Here is a 26,855-nt window from a genome sequence, read left to right as displayed (position 1 = left end):
TTAAATAAATAACTCATTGACTAATGTGTAAGGCCAATATAGTCTAATAGATTCATTATCACTAGGAAGCACCTAATTAATTATTATGTCAGGAAGTAAACAAATCAATGCTAAATTCTGAAGCAGGAATTTAAAAATTAAACCTAAATTATAATACATCACGGACGTCATACTAAGGCTGAATTATGTATAAGCAAATAAAAAGCATGTAAAATTAACAAATAAATTGGATACTTATGCATAGATTTAGCATGGTATGAATAACTCACCTTTGGCACATAGCAGTACAATAGTTTATGTTCTTCGTTTATTAAAATGTGTTCTAGGTGACTCGGAGGGAGTTCATCTAAGCTGTACCTTGGCGGGAAATGTCTACAAGTCTCTTGAATAAGCTCCTGTCGCGCCAAGTTCAAGGACTGGGTCAACTCCAAAGAATGCTCACTCACATCGTTATTATACTCATCCCCACTAACTAACAACAAGTTCAGTAAAAACACTAATTCCAACTTCAAAATACGCATCTTGCACATTTCACATCACACAAAAAAATAAACTTAGTAAACTTTCTTTCGAAAATCGGTATCTTCTGTTTTTTATGTAGGACACATCGTTAAACTCATTTGTGAATTAAAAACTCACTTAGAACTTAATTTACATTGAAATGGTAAATCGTTTTTAGTGATAAAAGTTGTTTCTATTACGATAAACGTGTAAATAATATTTTGTCGAACTTAAACACGCAGCTTATGCATGATACACGTGCTACTCGAATCACGTTGACAGATACACTGAATGAATGAATGTAGTTCTGAATCAAGTGATTGAACGTACACTTTGTGTGAATGAATGAGGCAACTTACGTCAAGCAATTCAAGCTTGTACATACAATAAACTTGGTTTGAAAAGCGTGTATTAATCTAATATAAACCATGTGTTTGGAATGGACTACGTCTTTTATTTTTTTATATTCCTTTAGTTAATATTTAAAACAATTTTATTTTGATCAGAACCTACGGGGCAGGAAGTTTAATAAAAGTTCAAAGCTATGCCAGAAAACCAAATGCTTAAATACTTAGTGTACCTACGAAGAAATTAAATAATTTATTGCAGTTATATATTATTTATTGAACAACATAGTAAAGTTATTATTCAGATTACAAATAGAAAAAATAAATCACTCACGAAGTAGGTGATTTCAGTAAAATTCCATGTCGACATACACATTCAACGAGGCAATGGAAATTAAAATTAATTTGTTGATAATTTCTCAGGAATATTGCTCTAAAACAAGAAAAAAATATTTTGTAATTTCATCTTTAATTTTTTTAGAGGACATAATAATAGGTAGGTAAAGTGATTTATATACTCACTCGAAGATGCTGTATATAACACACTTGGGGATATTGTCGAATCAACGCAAAAGCCTCTTCTGCGACTGCTAACTGGTGTTGCTGCCACGCCAAAACCGCAAGACATGCCCAAAGAGTTTCATCTTCCACGGTGCGGCATAGCTACAAGTTTATAATTAGATTGAAATTGCAAACTATGTACCTAATGTATTACCTACAACTGTAACGTCTTAAAATAGTAATTAGGTCACGAGAGTTATAAAAACAAAATGTAAACTAACCTGAAGAGCTGGTTGCCACATATTGGCCACTACATGTTTCAACAACTTCTCAGGGAAGGCAGCAATGGACAAATGCAATATGGAACCATTGCCGCGGCAGATGTGAGCCACACCATCTTCGACGCTTATAATTGAAGGATTTCTGCCTAAATCCCTAAAATATGAAAGTTAACTGTTAACCCCATAATACGAAGAGGATTTTTTTTTTGCTGTTAGGAACTTTAAAGTGCTTCGATACGATACAAATGACTTTACTATGAACTATGAACTCTATGAAGTGATAAATATAAATCAATTTCGTGACCAAAATTAGCTCAAAGCCTTGTTATAATCTTGTTTCGTATAGGTACGTATGTTAGTATACTTACACAACATCTTTGCTCACTGTAGTAAGAGCAAGCCAATCTGGTTGTAACGCAGCTCGGGGGCAGCACCACGCCACCACTGAACTGGCTCGCAAACCCACTAACAACTCAGTTTCGTAACTCCAACAAATGCTGAGAATTTGGGATCCTGCAACAGAATGACCTTCTTTGCTAAATTCAGACGCCAATGCAAAATGGTAATGGACGACCACTAGATAATTACGATTGAAATTTTCTTGACAAGTGGTACCTTGATCTCTTGAAACTTGTTTGCTACATGACAAAAAACAGATTGCCATTTATTGTATGTGGAAGTTTACAATTAACCTTTAAACTTTAAGTATTTCTTATCGCAGTTTGTGATTTAAAATAAACATCCATTGTAAAATAAACACATGCTATTTAAAGTATCGCAACTATGTGCGTACTTACCTAGTTTTACAAATTTGGGCTTGCTATCCTTGACAGTGACGACGTACAAATCTCTGTTGTAGTCTAACAAGGCGAGTTGTCTCTCTGATATTGGACCTGTTTGACTGAGAGCGATACTGGATACGGTCATCTTATGGGTCAGCTTTGTGACTGTATTGTCTGCTGAACTACGGACTATCAGTCCCGTTGGTAGATCGAAAACATGGATCACTAGAAGAAGACAATTATCAAAATTGCATAAGATTCTATTCCAGTAAGAATTATATGGTATTGTACCCGAAAATTTGCTGAATAATCGAAACTAGACTTCAATTAAGCATGTACAACTTTCGACAGTTTTATCTAGTACTTACATTTTCGATCAACTTGATCAATGGCAGCCAAGGCATCCGGTCCTAGAGATACACCAGCTCGTCCCAAAGTCTCAGGCCTCGCACCCCAGCGTGGGCTCGCAAGAAGACGACCCATATAGCTATACACAGAGAGCCCAGCTCTTTCTACAATACATATACATCTGAAAGAAGACCCGAAATACAATTTTTCCTATAAATGAACAATTATAAAAAAGTTCCTCATGATTCCTCTACACATACCTTTCAGCTAACAGTATCATGCTGATGGTACCTTCTTTGAGATCAAAAGTAACCGGAGTATTCCATGACGTCAGCTTATGTATGAAGCACTGTTTTACCGTAGCAGTAACTAAATGGTTGAACCCCAAAGCAATTTGGATGACCCGATCTGGATAGTCTAACTGATCGTTCTGGTCGGTTATAATGTCTCTTATTGCGATCACTTTACGACCTACTTGGTTGCAAGCGTAGTTTTTCCAAGTGTATTCGCTATAAGAAAGAAAAAGGAACAAATTATTTTCTTCAAAGGCGATTTCTCGTTTTGCTTTTGTTTTTGAAACTTACCGATCAATAATATGAGCAAATAGTACGTGCCCATTGGCACATGCTGCTGCTAATTGCGTCCCATCGGACGACCATGCTACGTTATAGATACTGCCCGTTGACGGTCGGTCTAAGCAGTGAGACCACTGAAATGAATACACAATTATGAACTCAATAACAACAATACCAATGCAAGTAAAAGGTACTTAAAGAACACAAAGGAAACGTATTTTATCCTAACCGTTTCTTCTTTACTGAAATGTGATGGTGTCAATGAACTGGATGCTTAAATTAAGAATCCGAATCTTACTTACCCCATTAGCATTACAGAGACGGATAAGGTTGTAACTTCCAACTACGAACATATCCCCAGCGGGAGACCAGCTAACACTAGTTATGGGCTGATCATGTTTCACACTCACTGATATTTGTTGGCCAAATGTGTCCCAAATCTGATGAAAACCAAAAATAACGGATAATGTTATTTTATTTTTAAGAAAAATAAAACAAATTCGTTATCATACCTTCGAGAAACCATCTTCGGAACCAGATAAGATCAAGTTGTTGTTTGCGTTCCAAGCAGTACACAAGATAAGACCGTCGTGGGCTTTCCACTGTTGACAAAGTTCAGTTTTAGTTTTAGGTATCTGCCGTACATTATTATCTAGACCACAACCATCGTCCTGGGGTCCTACAGTCTTGAAGTAATATTACTGCGGGTGTGAAGGATATACGAGTATATTGCTCTACGTCTTGTGTTGCGCTGTCACACTTCCACAACGTATAAGAATATTACTTTAATACGTAGTGGTAGACCCTCTGAGTAGTAATGCAATAACAAAGCTATTGCATGCCAACATTCTTATCTAAGGTTACCTTAATGATACAACGGTTTACTCACACGTAATAACCGGGATTGCCCGACTAATTTCGGACGAAACTGGAGTAGGCAATCATGAGCTGACGCAGCGCGCGGGGTTGAGAGTCGTATTTTTGTGCGATTTTTATTGCGAGTCGTTTTATAAGTGACAAATGCAACTGGCATAATACTTACTTTTGTGATCTTATTACTTGAATTCAATTGTTTTATCACAAGGAAATTTCCTTTAGTATGTAATATGGCACTGCTATCGGGGCTCCATACTGCATTGAAACATGGCATATCTGATTGGACTATTGTAGAACGCAGCAGTCCATTACGAGACCAAACCTTGACAAAACCATCTTCACCAGCTGCAAAAGTAATTTATTTAATTAGAAATAACGTCGTAGCATAGCGCGGCAAGAATGTATCCAATTGATGAGGAATTAAATTGCTGTGTGTTTAGGTCACCACTACAAACCGACTCTGCGCGGCTTTTCGAAGGTTCGATCACCGCGTACAATCATTCGTCTGAGTCTGTATGATCCTGTATTGCTTGTTCTGCGCCTGCGTGCATTGCGCAAGCATGTGACTTGAGTGTTTTTACACAAAACACGGATTACCTACATGCCTAAGAGACTAAGTAACAGACCTTACAAGTAATCTAGTGGTATTTGAAATTGATGAAATACCGTCTCATATAACTGACAAAATCAAGACAAAAATAATCTTTCTATGTAAGGTACCTGATAATAGTCCAGCTCCATCGGGACTCCATTGTGCGGTAAGACATGCTCCTTGATGCGCATTCACTGTTTTTTCTATACGACCATTGTGGTTCACAATGTGGAACCTAAATATAAAGTTTACCAATTAACGTACCTAAAAGGTAATAAGAGCAAAATGCCGATTTTAACTGATACCAACAGTAGTTTTTTTTGGGATTGTGATAAAACTTTATTTAGCTCATTTTTACTAGAACTCCTGTTTGACCACAATACATGTTTTAAACACCTACTTAAATGGTATTTTTCTTTCCCAATCTATATACAAATATTTTTTAACCGTAACTTACTTGCCATCTGCAGTTGATATAAGAATCACGTCATGCTGATGCTTGTTACCACCAACATTGATTTTCGGAAACAAATGCATTCCAGTCGGATAAAAATCATCGGCGAAAGTTGTTACGACTATACATTCGCTATTCACCAAATTCCATTTTAGAAGTTTGTGGTCATCTCTAAAATACAGAAAATAAACAACTGTTTATAAAACAGTCGGATATCGTGAATCCAACATGCACGAGTACCCACGAGCAACACGATATTTTTATCTTTCAAAGAATATCTACCACCTGGTATGGGTATTTAATATCCTCAGTGTCTTACTAAAGTTGCCTATGCAAAAACTTATAATAGGACTGTTCATCATATTTGTTTGGATTTTGCCAACCAAGTCAACCAGGCATAGCTTGTCCGCAAAACGAAATTCATTGGTCTTAAAACTTACCCACAAGAGAAGACATCTTCTGTATTATTCCAATTAACACAAACTACAACACCCGTATGTTTGGGTTCCTTGAAAGTTGATATTTTTAACTTCATGATTTTTGACTTCTTTATCACGGATGAGAACTGTTGTTAATGTATTGTTTGTAAAGCGGTGCCATGACGACGACCTAATAACAAATTATAAACTTCCCGCCTGCCCATGAATTGTTGAACGAATAATCTTTGGCATTGATTTTGTCAAAATTACGATTTTGTATTGAAAAATCATAATTAATTCATGAATAAAATGAAAAGAAACATATTCCGACACATTATTTTAACTTGTTGATAAATCTTTTATTGATAAATGTACACTTTTTCCACCATCATGTTCTAAGAATGTGACTATATGTTTGTTGCAAATAAGACCGAAATTACAAGAAAAAATCTACAGATAAATTCTGGAGAGTAACAATAAAATTGTAAAATTACTTAAAATATAATAAGTGATAGTCTCACGGTTTTGAACGAACTAAACGTTTTGACAATTGACATTGACTTTGAATGAAACCTCATTCTGTCAATATTCCCTACATGACAGTTCATTCTCACATGTTCTTATTTTGCGAATTGTTTAATTTTGTGATAACTCTGTAAATACGCAACATTTGCAAATAATATTATAAGTTAAAGTTAAAATGTCGGACGTGCCAGATCTTAGTAGCGATGAGGATAACTTCGAGGAAGATGAATGGCAAGAAATGGAGACAACCGACACAACGGTAACATGCTTATTTTGTAGTCACACATTATCCAATATTGAGGAAGGATTTACGCATTGCAAGTCAGCCCACAAATTTGACTTGAAGAAACTTAAAGTAAAACACAATATGGAGTGCTATTCATACATAAAGTTAATAAATTACATCAAAACTCACAAACCCGCCCCAGAGGTTATAATGGACAGCGTAACAGAATTGTGGGGCGACGAAAAGTATTTAATGCCGGTGGATAATGATGAGTGGCTCATGTACGACTTTGATTCACTTGCTGACAAGCCCAGTTCGCCGAAAACTTACCATGCTAATGTTGAAAATGGCTTAGTAACCTTATCAGAAGCTCATTTTACTGAACTCCAACACACTATACAGTTTTTAACGTCACAATTGGCTGAGAGTGGAACTCTCCTTCAAACGGCGAAAGATGACATCAAGAAAATGCAGAGTTCTATGAAAATGATCGTTGATGGTGGTCAGAGTAACAGCAACAATGAGGAACCTCCTGGCTTAGTGAATTGTGTGGCGCAAGTTCCTCTAGAATGTGATGAAGGCTACTTCAGTAGTTATGCACATTTTGGTATACATTATGACATGCTTTCAGATAAAGTCAGAACCGAAACATATAGAGATGCAATCTTAAATAATAAAGAAACATTTAAAGGTAAAGTGGTTTTAGATCTTGGATGTGGTACAGGTATCTTGTCCATGTTCTCAGCAACAGCGGGAGCTAAGAAAGTGTATGCATTAGATCAATCAGAGATCATTTACCATGCAATTGATATTGTAAGAGAAAATAATTTACAAGACACTATAACTTTAGTCAAGGGGAGACTTGAAGACACTAAATTAGATGAGAAAGTGGATATAATTGTGTCTGAGTGGATGGGATATTTTTTGCTCTTCGAAGGAATGTTAGACAGTGTTATTTATGCAAGAGATCATTGTCTCAAGCCTGGTGGCCTGTTGTTACCAAACAGGTGCAATATGAGCATTGTTGCTAATGGAGATGTAGACACACATAAGAAACTCATAGATTACTGGTCAGATGTCTACGGTTACAAAATGAATTGCATGAAATCCGAAGTGGTACGAGAAGCGAGTGTTGACGTAGTTGGCTCCAAACATATACTCTCAGAACCTAGCGTTATAAAAGATATAGATATAAACACTTGCAATATTGATGTAATGGACTTTACCTCAGAATTTAAGCTCCCAATTACAAAAGACGGTACTTTAACATCTCTTGTAGGCTATTTTGATACATTTTTCGAATTACCTAATGCTACAGAGTTCTCAACTGGACCACATAAAACGCCAACGCATTGGAAGCAAACAGTTTTCTATTTTAGAGATTGTAAAGAAGTCAAAGTAGGGGATGTTATAGAGGGTACAATCATTTGTAGTAGACAAGTAACTGATGTTAGAGCTTTGTCAGTACAGATAAATGTATTCGGTAAGACACATAAATATATACTAAGTTAATTTGTGATATGTATGTTTTATTAAAATGTCAAATACATTATGTAAGCATAAGTATTTTAGAATTACGGCTGGATGTGCCTTTTTTTACTGCTACGCAATAATATGTCTGCTGTTTTGAGAATGTTCATATATAACTAAGAGATAGCATAAAAGTTATGAAGGTCATTATGCCATAAAAACTTGTATCATCTATTTTTAAGAAACTGAGATACTTACCAGCAAGTCAGTGTGTTCATCATTAAAACATTCATATAGATTAACATCACCATTGGTCTAGCCTGATAAGTCATTTTGAAGAATGCTTGAAATGCTTAAAAAAATTCCTGTGTATGTTACCAGCCTCTCACAACATTTTTAACAACTGATTTTATTTTTATTCAGATTAGGTGTTAAACAGACCAAATTATACACTGGGGGTAATGTGAGAAAATATTTCTCCTATATAGCAACTAGTTATTTTATAATATTACAGATATATTGTTTGCAGCTTTTCTTAAAAGTGTAAAAACAGCTATTAGAATGATTTATGTTTACTTTGTTTTACACAATAATGATTAAACTTGGTAAAAAGTTCCTTTGGAATATAATTATTATTTGGTACAGGCATTCGAATCTTTGTTAAATCTTGATATAAATTGTTTGAGCCTTTCTTTTTAGCATTTTTTGTTGTATGCAATAGAATTGTTATAGCATGTAAGTGGCCTATCACTGAAAGGTGTCTACAATTCCTGTTTTATACATTGTATGCAAATTTACAAGAAGCTACTGTCAAGTATAGCTATTTGGAAACCATTATTATTTGGACATAAGTCAATTTCTTATTCCTAAATAAAAAAAACATGGTCTTTGAGTTTTACATGATACTTATGATCTTTGAATTGAAATTTTTTAAAAGAAAGTTGACATTATTATTCATTCCAAGTAACTTAGTAGTTAACAGATGGCCTCCTTGTGCTAAACCTTTTTTTCCAACATTTTCAAAAATAAGTGTGAACAGATCTTTAAATGATTTGCCTATTTCTTAGTTGTATAAGAACATGTCATGCCTCATATAGATTTATTATTATTTTAAGGTAATAAAGTAAACATTTCTTCTACGAAAATCTTTATTTTATTTTACATTAATTTACACATAGCTAAAAGGTGTTATAACTATTTACACATGTAAAAAACCATTTGATTTTGAGATTTCATTTTATTAGAGAGAAAATGCAGTTTTATACAAAGATCTTTTGTGTTGTTTACATAAAATTATTGTGTTGTCCTTCCATTAAAGATAAAACATTTAATAATATACATTTGCATACTTATACGTAAGATAGAAAATGTTCAATAGCAATCATTTTAGGTTTGTTTCTATTAATTTGGGCATAGGTGATATAAAAGTTAAAGGATTAGTTTGAATTTATTTCAGTAACATAGGTATATCGTTAATAGGGCAAAAATTATCCGCAATAACTTCAATAAGTAAAACATTGTGTGAAAATATTAGACTTTGTGGGTAGATACTATTTTATTTTAGTTGATTACTTTATCATATTAAAACATAGCAGTGTACACGTATATTTAAATAGGTAGCTTAATTACATTGACAATTGAATAATTACTACACACTCGGAATGTTGTAATGTCACATTTAAAAGCAATATTTTGTATAAAAGTGGTTTCTAAAAGTTTGCCGAGTAGATTATATAATTAAGTATCGGCCTATGTACTGCTCCAAGCTATGATACAGAAACAACAATTAATAATCATTTACATAAGGCTCAGTATGCTAAACTTCTACATTTTATAAAGCTATATCCCCAATCTGAATGGCATTACTAGTCTACGTTTCAAATTAAATAGGTATGTACCTATGTCGATAATTTCTTATTTAGGTCCTATAAACTATTAATAGGTACACTAAATGCACAATATACAGAATTTAATAAATCTCTAATAATTAAAATAGATGATAAATATATTATAAAAAAATCTATTGTTAAATTTGTCTACAATAAGCGTCACCAGTTGGATTATAAATCTACATATTCTTACCATCCCTGAAATCAAATAGGGACCTAATTTATCATGATTATGGATTCTTTTGGTTTGATATTCAATGAGAATGGTCCCACGTACCTACCAGGAAAACTAGGCCTCTGATATACGTTTTGAAATATTACTGAATTTATGTAAATCATGAACGGTAATAAACTATTTGTTAAGCTGATTCAGTTCACTTTTGAAAATTTGGCATCCGTGAGTAAACACTTGGCCTTTTAACCCTTTAATATCTTTGATAATAATAAATTCAACGTTTCATTCCGTTCGTCAATAGATACTAGTTGAAGGACGGTAAAATTACTTTGGATCCTCCACAAAATCTTGGCTTTCCCGTAACCTAAGTTTCCTGTTCGTCCTCGGGCTGTGACGCCTTTGCTTCTCAGTCTAATAGATCTAATAGGTTGTTCATTACAGAAAGCTGCTTCGACTCCTTTGATTTGAGCACGAGCTTTAAGTGTCAATAAATATTTGAGATTTACTACATTATCCTTAGCTATCTTGTATATAACAAAGACAAAAATCTTAATATATAATATGAAGATTAACTAATGTACTATCTACCTATTTACTAGAATTTGAGATGGCGTTATCATATAGAAAATAATTTCATATTAAATAACATTTGGTCAAGAATATCAAGACTCCAATTTAATCGGAAACATTAAAATTAATAAGCGTATTCATCATATGGGTTAAATTTAACACTAATATTAAGCTACATTATGTTATAGTTAAGTGTTGGATTGAAGAGAAGTGCACATGTGTTTATGATTATATAAATTAATGTTGTTTGCTCCGTCACCAGCATTTGATAGTTACTTACATACATTTAGCTCTTACCAACTACGTTTGAAATGAGTTCAGTACAGTTTTACATATTAATTAGTAGATATACCTATTTCAATTATGAGTAGAAAATAGTGTCATCTATCGATACATCTTTAAATATACAGTAAAGAATCTATTGCGAGTATTTCACTAAGAGTACTTCAAGGAACAGTTCCGGGTCCACATACCTAATTTTTATTACATACTGTTCTGCCCGCTCGCAATAGACTCTTTTTATGAGAAATCTTCAAAGCTTTACTTAGGACTTAATTTTTAGGCTAGGCTAAGATCTTAGCAGCGAATAATATGAATCATTTACACTACCTACTGGCGTCACCGCTCGGCGGTAAGTCGCCTGTTCAAATTAGCTCACTATGTTGTCTTCCACATAGAGAAACTTTATACATCCAGGCTTTTCGCATTGTGCTTCCAAGTCGTATATTTGTGCGTAACACACAACAATTTATAATTTTAATAAATAGCAACATATAATAAAGCTTGCACACGTATGTTTATCGTGATGTATGCTTTAGCTTTTGTTCATCAGTGAAGTGAACATGTTGCAACACCTAGATCTAACGCTATTTACAAATGAGGCTAAATATTATTCCTCTGTTGTCGGCGGAACACTGTTGTTCTCCTCCTCCTGCTTAGCTCGAGCCTCAGCGTCTGGAAATATTTACAATACATATATTATATTAAATTCAACAAACGGCACTCAAATACTCATAGGTACGTCTTTTCAGATCAGCCTTTTTTCAAATAGCTCTTTTTTAATATCAGGTAACTTCTATGCACCTAATTATCTTTTGTGTGATTTTTAGTAAACAGAATTATAATTACCCTTCGCAGCTTGTTCTTTCCAGATCTTCTTATTGTCGCTGAGGCACGTTGCCCAAGGCTTTCGGATCTTAAACTTGGTGCTGTTCTCATTTCCTGAAAATATAAAAAAGTACATTAGATTTTTAGTAAATAGGTAGTATGTACAATACTATAAACCCAAGTGTGTAATGCAAGGGGGTTGGATTATTTGACATACCTGTGCTCTCCTCATTAATTGGCTCAGCTGAGCTTGTGGAGTTCTTGCTACTGGAATGTAGAGGTCCCAATATGCACTCTAGCATATCGGCACACACACCCATGCTGGGTTCCACGATGAACTCTATGAAACCGATCTGTGATTCAGCCACTAAGGTGTTATTTCTGTCGCATAACGGACTGAATGGTAGTCCAAGGTCTCGCTCTTTGTCTCCCTGAAGGAAGAATTCGTCCAGCAGGCTCATAGTCCATCTGTGGTGCAGGTCCCATCTCTGAAATAGGTTTTGTTACTTTAAGTGACGACGCAAAGTATTCGGTTAGTTATTGGACAAAACTTGTTAAAAAAAACATTTTTTTAATTAGCTTGTCGCCAGCCAGCTGCGCGATGAGAAAAAATATAGTGCAGGTGCCTTCTTTCACTTATTCTGATAGCCCGATGAGGTTATAATGGAACACAACCGGATAGAGATTAGGCGCAAGACTATTTTTTTACGGTCGGTTTCTGGGAGCTATTTTGTATTGCCATGATTCAAAGTTACCTTAGCAGGATGGGAAATATCACAGCAGTGCAGAATAAGAGAGACTGCCTTGGACTTGTCGACAGTTGGCTCAGCAAGAGACAGCAGAGACCTCATGTTCTTCAGCTGTTGGAAGTGGAAGGACATGTCTGTGGCCAACACCATGTCGATAACCAGGGTGCGGAACTCCCGGAATTCTTCCCTCGAGAGGTTCTGGAGTAAGTTGCATTCTTCGTCACGCATCAGCCTGGAATTTGTAGAAAAGTATCGGCTATTAGGTAATATAGTATTGATTAAAAAGGGGCTGGTTTAACCGGATTTTTGTTATAAAATAAATTAATTGCCACGACGACTGAGTGACCTAACTCAGAATCCTGAATTAATTAGGTATTCATTTGTGCAAAATCACATGAACGGAAATGAAATAAAAATTTTTTTTTTGAGAACGCTGATGTCGACGTTTCCTATTTGACTACCCTGAGAAAAAATGTCGAAATAAACTCAGGGGTTAGTCTCTTTTGAAGTCCAGACACAGAAGCTTAAATTCAAATTCAGTCACTTAAGTTTCTCAAATTATGAGTCTCTACGCTAGAGCTAGACTACGCTGATAGTTAGGATGTCCTACCTACGAATATATTTGTAAACAGAGTTATTTACTTAGAATAAGTAATGTAGGTATCTTCCTTTTATCCATTTAATTTTCTATTCTAATGTTTTATGGATACAATAGTAATTTAATCGAAACTCGAAGATAATATTATAGAGGGTCAAATAACTATTCTCTAAACCAATTTGCTTAGGACAGAAATTGGATCGTTAAAATCCGTGTCAATGTTATGATTGTTAAATAAAACATGTAAATTCATAGACCGTTGCCCTAATTACACAAAATTGTTAGTTGTTTGCATTACAAGTCGTTAAGGTGCGGTCAATCGCGAATAATCTCCGGATAATTGTGTGTTTAAACCCATACTTGACTTGGCCTTACATTAAACTTTCAATAAAGGGTAAGTTATTGACAAAATATTTATAAAATGCCAAAACAGTTGTGTTTATATTGGCTTTAATACGCGTGTATCGCTTAATAGTCGTTGTGCCTACATAGGTAGGTACATGTACCTTAATAGAGTAACTAAGCATCAGATGTTTTTTGTGACTGATGCTGCATTTCTATGTACGATCACGTTCTATTAAATGGAACGGATAATGCAATAGCTAGAAACTTTGCATGCTAAAATATTTTCCATCCATCCACAAATTTAAATAAGAATCTACTCAGTTCTAACTAGAAAACGCTATGATCTTAACTAATGACTGTTACACGGAATCTATACTCTATACTAATATATAAAGCTGAAGAGTTTGTTTGTTTGTTTGAACGCGTTAATCTCAGGAACTACTGGTCCAAATTGAAAAATTATTTTTGTGTTGAATAGACCATTCATCGCGGAAGGCTGCGACAAATAGGAGCGAAGTTACAATGGAAAATGTGAAAAAAAAAACAGGGCAGGTATAAATCATTACTTATATATTCTACCCACGGGGACGAAGTCGCGGGCAACAGCTAGCTATTTATAAGGAAATAAAGAATCTGTGAAAGCATAGAATGAGATGGAGAGCATTAACAATTCATCAATCATTTAATTATCGATTTCGTGTTTCAGTACTCGAAATCAGTGATGAAATTATTAGCATCTAGCTGGATATTTGGTGATAAGGTAGGCCTTCGGAAATATGTATGTGATTAAGTAGATACTTATATGTACCTGCATGATATAAAGTTCGTAAATAAATAAAGTCAAACTCAAAGATAAGTGTAAGTATAAGACAGTATGCGGACAACATCACATACATTTTTCTGAACCCAAAGTAAGTTGCTAAAGCACTTGTGTTATGGAATTCAGATACAACGAAGGTACCACAAACACCCAGACCCGAGACAATGTAGAAATGTGAATTTTTACAATGACCCGACCGGGGATCGAACCCGAACGACACCTTGAAACCGGTGCGTACGCCACTTGACCACGGAGGTCGTCAAAGAGTCGTCATCATCATGAGTATTTACTTTTTCAGCACAGCTTAAAACCTCCTCTAAGTATAATTCTTCCAAAACAATCCAATTTAAATATCAAGAATAAGTAGAAAATACTGAAAACACCCAATTAAAACCTACTTTCACGTTGACATAATATCAAGATCGATAGACTATTGACGTGTTGAACGATTTCTCGAAAGTCACAGTGTTGTATACCACGACACCCTTTCTAAGAAACTAGGTGCTATAGTGCCAAGAATAAATAAAAAGGCCCACGTTCGTCAGCCTTGTAAAGCGTAAGAACGTCGACTTTCAGACTTTAAAATAAGTAGATTCGAAAGATATAACAACTTTAACCAGTAGGTAAGTACATAACGTGCTATTTGGTAATTACGGTATATTATTTTTCTTTCGGTATTATTTTAAAGCGGTGCAGCGGTGCAATCCTTTCTAGCAACTCATTTATGTTTTACATCGTAGTCCACACCGAACACATATTTTAAACACAGTCGATCGCCTTTCAGTTCGTGACATGACTGACAAGTGCGAGAAAAATAATATAGCGTCTAAATTAATGTCAGCAGATTACAAGACATTGCCAACTTTGATAGAAATTTCACTTTTTTGGAATATACCTATTTTTGTTTTTACCTCAAAGCATCTTATTATGTAATCAGTTCAATGACTGGATGCAAGTCCTTTTGAATTTCCTGTTTAAATTAGGTATACGCTTAGCGAATTTCGCCAACTTAAAATTTAAGTATGGATCTACAAGAGCTTTCAACCGCGTCTAGTTAACAACACAAATAATTCCATTCAAAGGAAACAAGAACAAAAATAAATAACACATACCCCCATAGATTAACTCGTCAGTTCGTTAGACCGACTGTGAAATATAGACGGCGCATTTCTTCGACTCGTTTTAAATTCATAGCGCGTTGTTCCTGTCAATTACTGCCAATCATTGTGAAAAACACCATCGTAGTACCCGCGTCACGTAACTATTCGCTAGAACTAGGTCCATGGTTAGACACAGCAATATATATTATAATGGACGGTCCCTTTGTAATTTAGCGGAGGCCGGCGATGACGTCACGCCAGATTGATGGATCGACACTATCATGGGATCGTAAACATTGTTCCGGTTTAACCCTTCCGTGATTTCCCCTGGAGATTAGACCTCTAATGTAAGGTAAGTTCACTAAACAGTCTGACGTTCTTGGGTCGATGTTGTGTCAAGAGGTTTGCAGTTAAGAAGTCATTTAGTCAGTTTGGACTGTTATAAATTCTTACTCAAAACAAAAACGTAAAGCAGTAACAGTTTATTCATTTTAAAGAAGACTTAAGGCATGATGATATGTGAACTTCATATGATATAGCAAAACTATTTGAAACAAAATGAAAATCATGTTAGCATCGAGCAACGAGCAAGCATTATAGCTTATCGATAATCTCGAGCGATTAGCTTTTTTTTTATCTCATTAACTGATTAGAATCTCTTTTGACCTTATTCAAAGCGACTAGAACTGAGGAACTACCAACATGTTTTAAAGTAGTAGTAGGTATTATGGTTGTGGAAGCGTGACAGCGCTATAGAAAGTGTAGAGAGGCTTCTCTTTTCCCCACCCGCAATAACTTTAAGACGTGGCGATATACCCCCTGAAACTATAACCCTTTTTTTCATAAACTGGGCAGTATTTTTGTACTTACCTACAATCATTTTTTATGCTTCTCGCGTTAATACGAACCAGGCCCCACGTCCCACGAGGTGTGCGTTCGCCTAATTAAAATCTACCCCATTAATTATCAAACAAGTAAGTACTAAGGTAATATAAAACGGTTACCTTAGCCGGGAAACCTCAAAGGTATAAATAGTTTACTTCATGTACGTTAGGATAACACGTGCTTGAGAAATAAGGCCAAGCATCAAATCCTACAGCTTCCTTCTGGTATATTTAATGGATTATTTTTATGGTCGTATGTAATAGAACGCCTTCTAAGCATTCATTTGTTTTAACTTATGATTTTCTTCATAGAAACCACTCAAATCGTTCTTCGGCCATAAACTAAAAAATAATATATTCTACTCACGATGCATGATTTCCATACTTTGTCGTATGCGTCAAAATGTAAATAGCTGTGAATTGAAAATGCTCCCAGTAACGCGTTAAGCGATAGAAGCTTATAAACAAAAATAATCTAGCTCCAACAACGTGTCCTAACACGTAAAATACAAATAAAAAGAAGCAGTAAAAATACCCTGGACATGATAACCAATAAGAGTTGTGCACGTCCCTCTTTTATGCAAAACTTCTTCCGAAATACTGTCCCATCTGATAAAAAGGTGTCCCCGATATTCCTTTCTAACGAACTATTAATTTATTCATAGAATCCCTAATCACTCAAAACATCAAATTCTAAATACCTACCTACAAATACCTTAAGCCTTTGCGTCAAAGAAGATACTTTGATCTCCGTTAATGGATCTACAGTTCCTAATTACCGCGCCGCCTTAAATTATTAATTTATTTTAATCTGCCACTAGCTTGAGTTAAGTAAACGCTAAAATTTTCCCAGCGAACTTGTATCTTGAATCATATTTATGAGATCAGAAATGTTGGAAAGCGATGAACTTGAATGAGATGAGATGAAAGATAAGTTTAACAGGAAAGAGCATTAGTATGAGTGACGGTTGAAAAGAAATCATCTGGGAGATCAGAAATATTGAACAAAAATCAATTAACCTTGAAATGAAACCCAATGAAGTTTTTAGATAAACGGTACATGTTAAGAAATGCACCACATGATCTACCTCTATGAGAAAGAAGAAACATAAATTACGGTTCGGTTCCTTACTGATTAAAGGTCAAAGAGTCGTCATCATCATGAGTATTTACTTTTTCAGCACAGCTTAAAACCTCCTCTAAGTATAATTCTTCCAAAACAATCCAATTTAAATATCAAGAATAAGTAGAAAATACTGAAAACACCCAATTAAAACCTACTTTCACGTTGACATAATATCAAGATCGATAGACTATTGACGTGTTGAACGATTTCTCGAAAGTCACAGTGTTGTATACCACGACACCCTTTCTAAGAAACTAGGTGCTATAGTGCCAAGAATAAATAAAAAGGCCCACGTTCGTCAGCCTTGTAAAGCGTAAGAACGTCGACTTTCAGACTTTAAAATAAGTAGATTCGAAAGATATAACAACTTTAACCAGTAGGTAAGTACATAACGTGCTATTTGGTAATTACGGTATATTATTTTTCTTTCGGTATTATTTTAAAGCGGTGCAGCGGTGCAATCCTTTCTAGCAACTCATTTATGTTTTACATCGTAGTCCACACCGAACACATATTTTAAACACAGTCGATCGCCTTTCAGTTCGTGACATGACTGACAAGTGCGAGAAAAATAATATAGCGTCTAAATTAATGTCAGCAGATTACAAGACATTGCCAACTTTGATAGAAATTTCACTTTTTTGGAATATACCTATTTTTGTTTTTACCTCAAAGCATCTTATTATGTAATCAGTTCAATGACTGGATGCAAGTCCTTTTGAATTTCCTGTTTAAATTAGGTATACGCTTAGCGAATTTCGCCAACTTAAAATTTAAGTATGGATCTACAAGAGCTTTCAACCGCGTCTAGTTAACAACACAAATAATTCCATTCAAAGGAAACAAGAACAAAAATAAATAACACATACCCCCATAGATTAACTCGTCAGTTCGTTAGACCGACTGTGAAATATAGACGGCGCATTTCTTCGACTCGTTTTAAATTCATAGCGCGTTGTTCCTGTCAATTACTGCCAATCATTGTGAAAAACACCATCGTAGTACCCGCGTCACGTAACTATTCGCTAGAACTAGGTCCATGGTTAGACACAGCAATATATATTATAATGGACGGTCCCTTTGTAATTTAGCGGAGGCCGGCGATGACGTCACGCCAGATTGATGGATCGACACTATCATGGGATCGTAAACATTGTTCCGGTTTAACCCTTCCGTGATTTCCCCTGGAGATTAGACCTCTAATGTAAGGTAAGTTCACTAAACAGTCTGACGTTCTTGGGTCGATGTTGTGTCAAGAGGTTTGCAGTTAAGAAGTCATTTAGTCAGTTTGGACTGTTATAAATTCTTACTCAAAACAAAAACGTAAAGCAGTAACAGTTTATTCATTTTAAAGAAGACTTAAGGCATGATGATATGTGAACTTCATATGATATAGCAAAACTATTTGAAACAAAATGAAAATCATGTTAGCATCGAGCAACGAGCAAGCATTATAGCTTATCGATAATCTCGAGCGATTAGCTTTTTTTTTATCTCATTAACTGATTAGAATCTCTTTTGACCTTATTCAAAGCGACTAGAACTGAGGAACTACCAACATGTTTTAAAGTAGTAGTAGGTATTATGGTTGTGGAAGCGTGACAGCGCTATAGAAAGTGTAGAGAGGCTTCTCTTTTCCCCACCCGCAATAACTTTAAGACGTGGCGATATACCCCCTGAAACTATAACCCTTTTTTTCATAAACTGGGCAGTATTTTTGTACTTACCTACAATCATTTTTTATGCTTCTCGCGTTAATACGAACCAGGCCCCACGTCCCACGAGGTGTGCGTTCGCCTAATTAAAATCTACCCCATTAATTATCAAACAAGTAAGTACTAAGGTAATATAAAACGGTTACCTTAGCCGGGAAACCTCAAAGGTATAAATAGTTTACTTCATGTACGTTAGGATAACACGTGCTTGAGAAATAAGGCCAAGCATCAAATCCTACAGCTTCCTTCTGGTATATTTAATGGATTATTTTTATGGTCGTATGTAATAGAACGCCTTCTAAGCATTCATTTGTTTTAACTTATGATTTTCTTCATAGAAACCACTCAAATCGTTCTTCGGCCATAAACTAAAAAATAATATATTCTACTCACGATGCATGATTTCCATACTTTGTCGTATGCGTCAAAATGTAAATAGCTGTGAATTGAAAATGCTCCCAGTAACGCGTTAAGCGATAGAAGCTTATAAACAAAAATAATCTAGCTCCAACAACGTGTCCTAACACGTAAAATACAAATAAAAAGAAGCAGTAAAAATACCCTGGACATGATAACCAATAAGAGTTGTGCACGTCCCTCTTTTATGCAAAACTTCTTCCGAAATACTGTCCCATCTGATAAAAAGGTGTCCCCGATATTCCTTTCTAACGAACTATTAATTTATTCATAGAATCCCTAATCACTCAAAACATCAAATTCTAAATACCTACCTACAAATACCTTAAGCCTTTGCGTCAAAGAAGATACTTTGATCTCCGTTAATGGATCTACAGTTCCTAATTACCGCGCCGCCTTAAATTATTAATTTATTTTAATCTGCCACTAGCTTGAGTTAAGTAAACGCTAAAATTTTCCCAGCGAACTTGTATCTTGAATCATATTTATGAGATCAGAAATGTTGGAAAGCGATGAACTTGAATGAGATGAGATGAAAGATAAGTTTAACAGGAAAGAGCATTAGTATGAGTGACGGTTGAAAAGAAATCATCTGGGAGATCAGAAATATTGAACAAAAATCAATTAACCTTGAAATGAAACCCAATGAAGTTTTTAGATAAACGGTACATGTTAAGAAATGCACCACATGATCTACCTCTATGAGAAAGAAGAAACATAAATTACGGTTCGGTTCCTTACTGATTAAAAAATCCGATGCTCGGTTTTTAATAGCCAGACCTACCACGGTCATGCATTAAAATAATGCAAAAATATATTTCAGAAGGATCGATGTTAAACCAGATCGTCTATAGGTCTTTGTAGGCATTCTATCAAGAAAAAAATGTTCATAAACTGCACTCAAATAATGACCAAGCTGAAGCAATGAAACGGTAGCAATGCCACATTAAACGGAACCTCACGACGTTGTAGGCACAGCTAAGTGATTTGTTATCTCAGTAATTGATATAGACTTCATGCATTCACAATATAACTACACAATACTGGCGTTACCAGTACGCTATATCGCAATTTCAAAAAAGGATACAGATATGTATTAAAAAAATTGCATACTACTTAATCACTAAGTGAAAGAACTGATGCAGATCAGAATGATATGTTAAATGATGGATATTACAAAAATATTTTCTCTTCTTAGTATTTATGCAAAGGAAGTCAGAGCGATTGAAGTTAGGTAGGCATCAATTCATTTTGCCAAATTCTTTTTTCGGTACGCGACATTTCTGTCAGATTCCTTGCAAATTTGGAAGGGCGATGTATGATTTGAATGCTGAATTTTCTGAAGGCATTTTGATATCATTTTCTAGATGTTCATTTTTTTTTTTTATTTACATGCTATGTACTTGCGTTCTTGGGATAGCTAAGAAAGATTTTTTAATCTTGCCTTCACCAAAATTTTGGAGAAAATGCTAGTGGGGTATGTAACAAAATACATACGTAGGCTTAGTAGAATATAACAGGGCCCGACAAATAGTTACGTATGTTACTAGTTGGATGTATCGCTACACCCGATTATTTTGATTTCCCACGGGACCTTAAATGTTTACTGAATATTTTCAGGAGCGGCTCTGTGGAGAATTTACGAACATACTATTTATGTTTGCTGACGTAATTGTGTTGATTTCTAACTTCTCACTGCGTGTTTGTGTATCGACTGGTTTTTTTTTGAATCCTAATCTTATTAATGTATGCTCAAGATTTTTCTACTTACTATGGAGTAAGCATAGAAATCTAAATAACAAGGTAATAGAAATGGCATACACCGCGGCGATCTATCGAAACGCATGTCGCCGGTGGGCGGGGCTTCAACACATTCACAGCTAATAACTACGCAATCACGCAAACATTAACATCGAGAAGACCAAGCAAACAACACTAGGCCGTACGTCTAATGCAATAAGGTTGACTTTGTCGTTGTATGGATTCACTAACTCACACAGTCATTGCATTTTTTTGCATTAGTTGTAGTGATTACGTAAACTACACTAGGGATTGACTACGGATCCGAAATATAATGAAAGACGAAATTATGAGTGATAATGTTTTTTGTTGTATTCTTCTATGGATTACATTATAATATGTACCTACTTACAAAAAAAAAAATCGCTAATTGTCGGTTGACAAAAAAAAATATTATTAGGAAATACTTGGTACCTAGGTAGGTTTGGTTTATACGGTGACTTTTTAGTCGTCTTACAAAAGCAGCCCAGTTCATGTATCGAATGACTAGTAAACGTTCATAATAAAAAAATAGGTATTTATGAGATTTGGATAAATTTAAATTGCAATTTTTATTCAATGCTATGCTATAGCGCATGGCGTACTTTTTGAAACATTCAGTTGCGAGCGCGGTCCGAGCCGTAAAAATGGAGAGGGGCGCGGGCGGCGGCGGGCGGCAAGTTATCAAGCATGCAACTAATTTCATAGTGTATATTCGGCCTAAGTTGTAGGGTACCAATTTCGTTTACCCGTGGTAGTCATCCACTTGTCTTTTGTATTTATTTGCATCCTGCGGGATTCTGAAATAAAAATATATTCAATAATATGTTCACAAAAACGAACGACTATTAAAATTGTTACTTTTCGTATACAATGTTCATTTTGGATAATTTGTCCGCACTTAACCACATCACTATTTCCGACAGTTTTGTGCCGCCGTACCACTACAAATACGATTGCATTGTTAAATATTATTTTTCGTCATACATTTCTCTTTTTACAACGGTGCATTTCTGTAAGTCTCTTACTGCAGAGGCAATGATTAGTAAAGAATGCAATTGTTGCAGGATGGTGCGATATAAATATGGTTTATAATGAAGGTTATGTTTTGAAATTTAATTTTGCAATAACATCAATATTACTGCAATAATTTACTTACTGATAAAATGTTATCTATTTATTTATGTTATTACACGATGCAGATGAATTTCCAGCCTGAGAAACGCCGCAAAACACCATTTTTAGTGGTTCTTGCTGTGACGACGTTCCGCGAGCGACTGAGCGTAAGTTCGCGCGCTGGTGTCGACCAAGACACCAGTGTGGCGACAAGGTCACGCGGCGTTGGCACTTCTATTACCTTGTTATTTAGATTTCTATGGGAGTAAGTTTTTCTGAGAGATAATGATTTTATAACATTTTGAAAAATATAAAAGCTGATTATTATACTTTAACATAGGTATTAAATAATTCTATAACGTGCCTAAGACGACAGGTATTTTGAAATAAACTATCCTTTTCCATGCGGCATTGTTACGAGTCGAGCGTTGCTTTGCTAAAAGCTAAAGGAATTTTCTAGTCTCGTCAAAAGTTCGAACATTTTTTGCAGTCATAATCCTCGTATCGCTTTGAGAGGCAAAAAAAGATGACATTCTTTTATGCACTTTGACTATGAGTATGCTGCCTATTTTAAATTTGTAGCTTTGACACCTCTGAAATGAATTTTAACTTGATTTGTAAGTATATCAGTAGTAGGTATTCTGCTGTTTCAAATTGATGAAAGCCTAGCTTATTTAAGTCGCGAGTAATACAATAATTTTATTCAACATCTTTCCAACAACATCTAGTCTTAAATAGAGAAAAAAGCTCATCTTGTATCATGAGTACTAGACAGCAGACCAATCATAAGTCTGTTTCTAAAAACATGCATAGATAAGTTACACCCAAAAACAGAATAAATGATCGTGCGCATTACAAATATTTGTCCTGGGACAAAATCGAATCCACAATCTTTGGTATAGCAGTCATGGCCAATAATCACTAGCCAGCAAAATGGCAAGTCAATTTCACTTTTTATGAAGGGTGAGAAACAAGAGCTCACATAAAAAAGGATTAAACAGAAACTATTTTACAACTACATACATACGTTCAAATAGATATCTACGTCGCCAACAGGGCATAGAGCAAAAAATTTACATGTTGAGTTAGCTGACGTCATCGTTCATCAATCACGTCTCGCCTCGAGATAAAATGTCCTATTTCTATGAAAATAGCGGGCGATAAGTACTTTGAGCAAACGGAAAGCTGCTCTAATGATGCCTTGATGGTATTCCTTAGCGTGGGATGAATATTATTAAAATGTGTTTGCAAAGTTTGGATGGGTATGAATTTCCAATTGCTGTTTTGGGCTTGAAGGTTTTAGTTTAGCGCGACCTCAATGCTTTAGACTTTTTAGCATCAGAAGTATTAAGTATCTGCAGTATTAAGTATCGTCGGCCCAGTATGAAGAAAAATAAAACAAAATATGGAAGTCTACCCTGATTGAGCAAATTTGTTCTCGACTCTAAGGTTAATCCTAAAAATACATAAGGAGTGGGTGGTAGCATTTTCTTTACCTACCTGACTTCCAAGAAAAAAATAAGACGACAAATAACATTTATTTCTCAGTAAGCCATAACAGAACTTAATTACTGAAGAGACCTATTCCCTAGCCTTTACTTTATAGCCGGCGAAAACATTAATAGAACGTTTATATTTATAGTAATTCGCTTTCAAAGACAGAATTCACGAATTATTTTTTGGCTTTGGCAAGTGGAAACATTTTTATAGCTTACTGCCAATCAAGAATCGGCCCAGTATCGTATATTTCGGGAGTCTGTGAGTGAAAATAGCTTCATTCAAACCCTAGGGGAAATTATATATTATTATAACGAGTTCTCAAGTTAAATGTAACTCTATTGTTCAGTTTCCCTACACCCATCGTACGTTCGTCTTTTGTTATTTCCCATTTTTTGTTCACATCCGAATTGTATTGTTAACTTCGAGTGTATGTTATTATAAGGCAATGAAGGTTGTTTTATTGTTCGAATGTTCGTTCACGATCATCAAGAGGAGCTATTTCAAATTTTATTTTGCTTACAACTCTTTTGAAATACCGAAAAAAGGAATGAAATTGGCTTATGCACAGGTGGCGATGCCTAAGTAGAATTTGTTCAATTAAAAATGAATGCAATCGTTTTACAATATATTATATGTCCTCGGTAATAATGTTGTTATGGCAGCTTTTTTTTTATTGAGAGGCTTTAAGACAAGCGCAGGTAATCGAATCTGGCTGGAATTTGTAGGATAAGTCGATCTATGTCGATACGAAGATATTTTCCCTACATATTTGCCAAATAATCACTTACTTCCAGGCCAATACCAGCATAACAAGCTAAGAACACCAATTTACACAAGGTTTAATATCTACAACAAACAAAAACCCCGTACAGACATCCTGCAATATGAAAAGCTGTTGGAAATTAAATATTGCACTGATATCTGGTGTTGCGGAAATTCATGAAATGAAAATAAATGTTTACCGCAAATGCAATTTTTCCGTTAAAACAAACGTCTGCAAGCTGGATGGCGAACCGAGCTTGTATTTGATTAAAATGTAAATCGTTTGAATCCATTGCACATTACTTGGTTTTGTTTTCCATTTTGCTCGATACCGTCGAATTGTTAATTTCGGAAACGTGACACGTGGTAGACGCTGTATATTTTAAACTTGACCAGGCTGTTCTTTATTTGTACCAAATACAATTTTTGTTCATCTATTATAGTATGTGTTTCAATAGTTTCTTTATTTTCTCCAAGAATACCATTTTCTTTTTGATGAGATGTTAGATACAACAGTTATCTGTTTAGGGTGGTGGTGAGATTCCTATCTGTATGGGTCTTTTTGCGATACACGGTGTGACTTAAGGTCCTGGAATCCTGATCAGACTACAATAGTTATTCCACATTTTTTAAGGTTTTGTACCCAAAAGGCAGAATCGGAACCCCGGCTGTCCTTCAGTCTGTTCGACTGTCTTTTACTAAGCTGCATCGAAGTTTATAGCTAGACTGTCGTAATTTTCACTGATGATGATTTCTGTTGATGTAGGGAGTCTAAAATATTTCAGTCTTAAAACTAACTTACCTAAATGCAGCGCTTATATGATGATTCTCAAGCACAGCCCTGTCGTTGTACAGTAACGCGGTGTCGGAGCCGGACATGACGTGGAAGTTGTTAGTGGTGCCGGTGTGCTCGTAGTCGTGCACCACCGCCGCCACCAGCGTCGCGAAGATCTCCAAGTCTGACAACCAGTTCTGTAGGGAAGGATATATTAAGTTTGTGTTTCTGTGAAGACAAATAAAAGGCAACGTCAGATTTTATAAGTAAAGAGGTTATAAGTTTATATTTCTTTTTGGCTGAGTTTCTCAATAGTGAGACAGTACAAGGTTGAGTAATTTAGGTAAAAAAATAGGTATGAAGGGTTCCCATCAACATGGGAAAGATGATGATCTTTCCAAAAGTGGTGATCAGTAATGTTGTATCCCCTGATGATGATGATGATCAGGGGATACAACACTATTATTCACCACAGAGTGTTAAATAATAAGCTAAACAGAAACTTAAATTTAGTGCTAGTAAGCAAAGCAAAAGAGGTCAGTTAAATCGTTAAATACTTTGTAATTACCCGTTAAATTAGACTTGCTTGAAATTGGGTTACAACTTGCAAGTTTAAGCAAATTACTACGAAAGCTCCACATTGAAGTTTCAATTTGTTAACTTTGTATGTAATTACGTAAAAGTTTTCATGGGGACTGCATTTTGCTAGTTTCGATTAAACAATGTAAATTTCTTAGATTTTCCTTCAACCAATATTGTCGCTAGTCCTAAACTCCGAGACAAAATAATGTTTGGGTTTCCAATAAAGTATAATTCAAATCCCCAAAATAAGTTGCATGCTGTACATCAACCATGACCACTGACCATGTCTTGACGTAAAATTGGTTTGCTAATCTGCATACGTTTGCCAGCAAGATTGGCTAGTGCAGACACGTCAAACAACAAGACATCAAAGCCCTAATTAAATGTTAGCAGTCGCCGTAGACAAAATGGGCTAAGACAGTTATAATTTTTTATATTTAGTGTTCTTTTACATTGCCATAGCCAACTATTCTCAAACTAGGCAAAGCTTGTATTATAATTACTAGATATCTATTAAACACTTACAAATTAATTTTAAAATACATTAATGTCATGGATAAATCTCACCCAGACGCAACAAATGACCGAGCTGACCACATAAACAATTGTACGGAGTGGGAACCGAACCCACGACCTCCAGCATATCATTCAGGGCCACTTACCACTAGACCAACGGGCCAGACAAATAAGAACTCTTCATGATAATATCTATATGGAAGATGCTATCGTGTCTGTATGTCTTCACTTACCATCAGTCCAGTTTGACACAGCATGTAGTGCACCGTCTGAGCGACATCAGCCGCGTGTAGGTTGTTGTGGTACGGGTTGTGGAACTTGCAGTAGCCCTCTTCTATCCTGTTTAGGAAGTTCTCCAGGGTCGTCGGTGGTACCTGATGAAGAGTAAAACCAATTAAAAAGGAAGGAAAGGAAAGGAGAACTGTTGACTAGT

At 35.3% G+C, this 26,855-nt stretch overlaps 4 protein-coding genes across 7 annotated transcripts in view; 1 reads left to right on the top strand and 3 right to left on the bottom strand.

Annotated features, from left to right (window-relative positions):
* LOC113493162 (carbohydrate sulfotransferase 11) overlaps positions 1-797 on the bottom strand; it is a 31,677-nt gene extending 30,880 nt beyond the window's left edge. Inside the window, exon 1 of the mRNA XM_026870990.1 lies at positions 270-797. Coding sequence (XP_026726791.1) covers positions 270-530 — 261 coding nt within the window. The 5' untranslated portion in view covers positions 531-797. The remainder of the gene's footprint in view (positions 1-269) is intronic.
* Positions 798-1,103: 306 nt separating this feature from the next.
* On the bottom strand, positions 1,104-6,004 carry LOC113493154 (intraflagellar transport protein 80 homolog). The gene is made up of 14 exons (XM_026870977.1): positions 5,698-6,004; positions 5,261-5,428; positions 4,932-5,038; positions 4,378-4,556; positions 3,848-3,937; positions 3,638-3,775; positions 3,345-3,469; positions 3,021-3,269; positions 2,781-2,941; positions 2,428-2,637; positions 1,999-2,143; positions 1,631-1,784; positions 1,371-1,511; positions 1,104-1,281 (listed from the first exon to the last, which is right to left on the bottom strand). The coding sequence occupies exons 1-14, from the start codon at positions 5,790-5,792 to the stop codon at positions 1,249-1,251; spliced, it is 1,995 nt and encodes a 664-aa protein (XP_026726778.1). The 5' UTR covers positions 5,793-6,004; the 3' UTR covers positions 1,104-1,248.
* A 237-nt stretch (positions 6,005-6,241) lies between these two features.
* Positions 6,242-9,042, top strand: LOC113493160 (protein arginine N-methyltransferase 1). Its single transcript, XM_026870989.1, has one exon. It carries the CDS (start codon positions 6,377-6,379, stop codon positions 7,937-7,939), a length of 1,563 nt encoding a protein of 520 aa, XP_026726790.1. The 5' UTR covers positions 6,242-6,376; the 3' UTR covers positions 7,940-9,042.
* LOC113493155 (calcium/calmodulin-dependent 3',5'-cyclic nucleotide phosphodiesterase 1) overlaps positions 9,028-26,855 on the bottom strand; it is a 179,082-nt gene continuing 161,254 nt past the window's right edge. For all 4 annotated transcript variants that reach the window (XM_026870978.1, XM_026870980.1, XM_026870981.1 and 1 more), the window contains 6 exons: positions 26,656-26,796; positions 25,352-25,521; positions 12,394-12,619; positions 11,856-12,126; positions 11,660-11,752; positions 9,028-11,485 (listed from right to left, as the gene is read on the bottom strand). In XM_026870978.1, the coding sequence (XP_026726779.1) occupies positions 11,421-11,485; positions 11,660-11,752; positions 11,856-12,126; positions 12,394-12,619; positions 25,352-25,521; positions 26,656-26,796 (966 nt within the window). In that variant the 3' untranslated portion in view covers positions 9,028-11,420. The remainder of the gene's footprint in view (positions 11,486-11,659; positions 11,753-11,855; positions 12,127-12,393; positions 12,620-25,351; positions 25,522-26,655; positions 26,797-26,855) is intronic.

The sequence above is a fragment of the Trichoplusia ni genome, chromosome 4 (genome assembly GCF_003590095.1).
Source record: "Trichoplusia ni isolate ovarian cell line Hi5 chromosome 4, tn1, whole genome shotgun sequence".
Classification (NCBI taxonomy): domain Eukaryota; kingdom Metazoa; phylum Arthropoda; class Insecta; order Lepidoptera; family Noctuidae; genus Trichoplusia; species Trichoplusia ni.
The sequence above is the reverse complement of the archived record's forward strand: the minus strand, read 5'-3'. Positions and strand labels throughout refer to the sequence as shown.

Excerpts from the sequence above, each read along its gene's own strand:
- LOC113493154 (XM_026870977.1), bottom strand. The coding sequence starts at position 5,792 with ATGAAGTTAAAAATATCAACTTTCAAGGAACCCAAACATACGGGTGTT. Across the intron at positions 3,470-3,637 it reads GTCTCTGTAATGCTAATGGG|TGGTCTCACTGCTTAGACCG; the intron begins GTAAGTAAGATT and ends TATTCATTTCAG. Across the intron at positions 2,942-3,020 it reads ATGATACTGTTAGCTGAAAG|ATGTATATGTATTGTAGAAA; the intron begins GTATGTGTAGAG and ends GTCTTCTTTCAG.
- LOC113493160 (XM_026870989.1), top strand. The coding sequence starts at position 6,377 with ATGTCGGACGTGCCAGATCTTAGTAGCGATGAGGATAACTTCGAGGAA.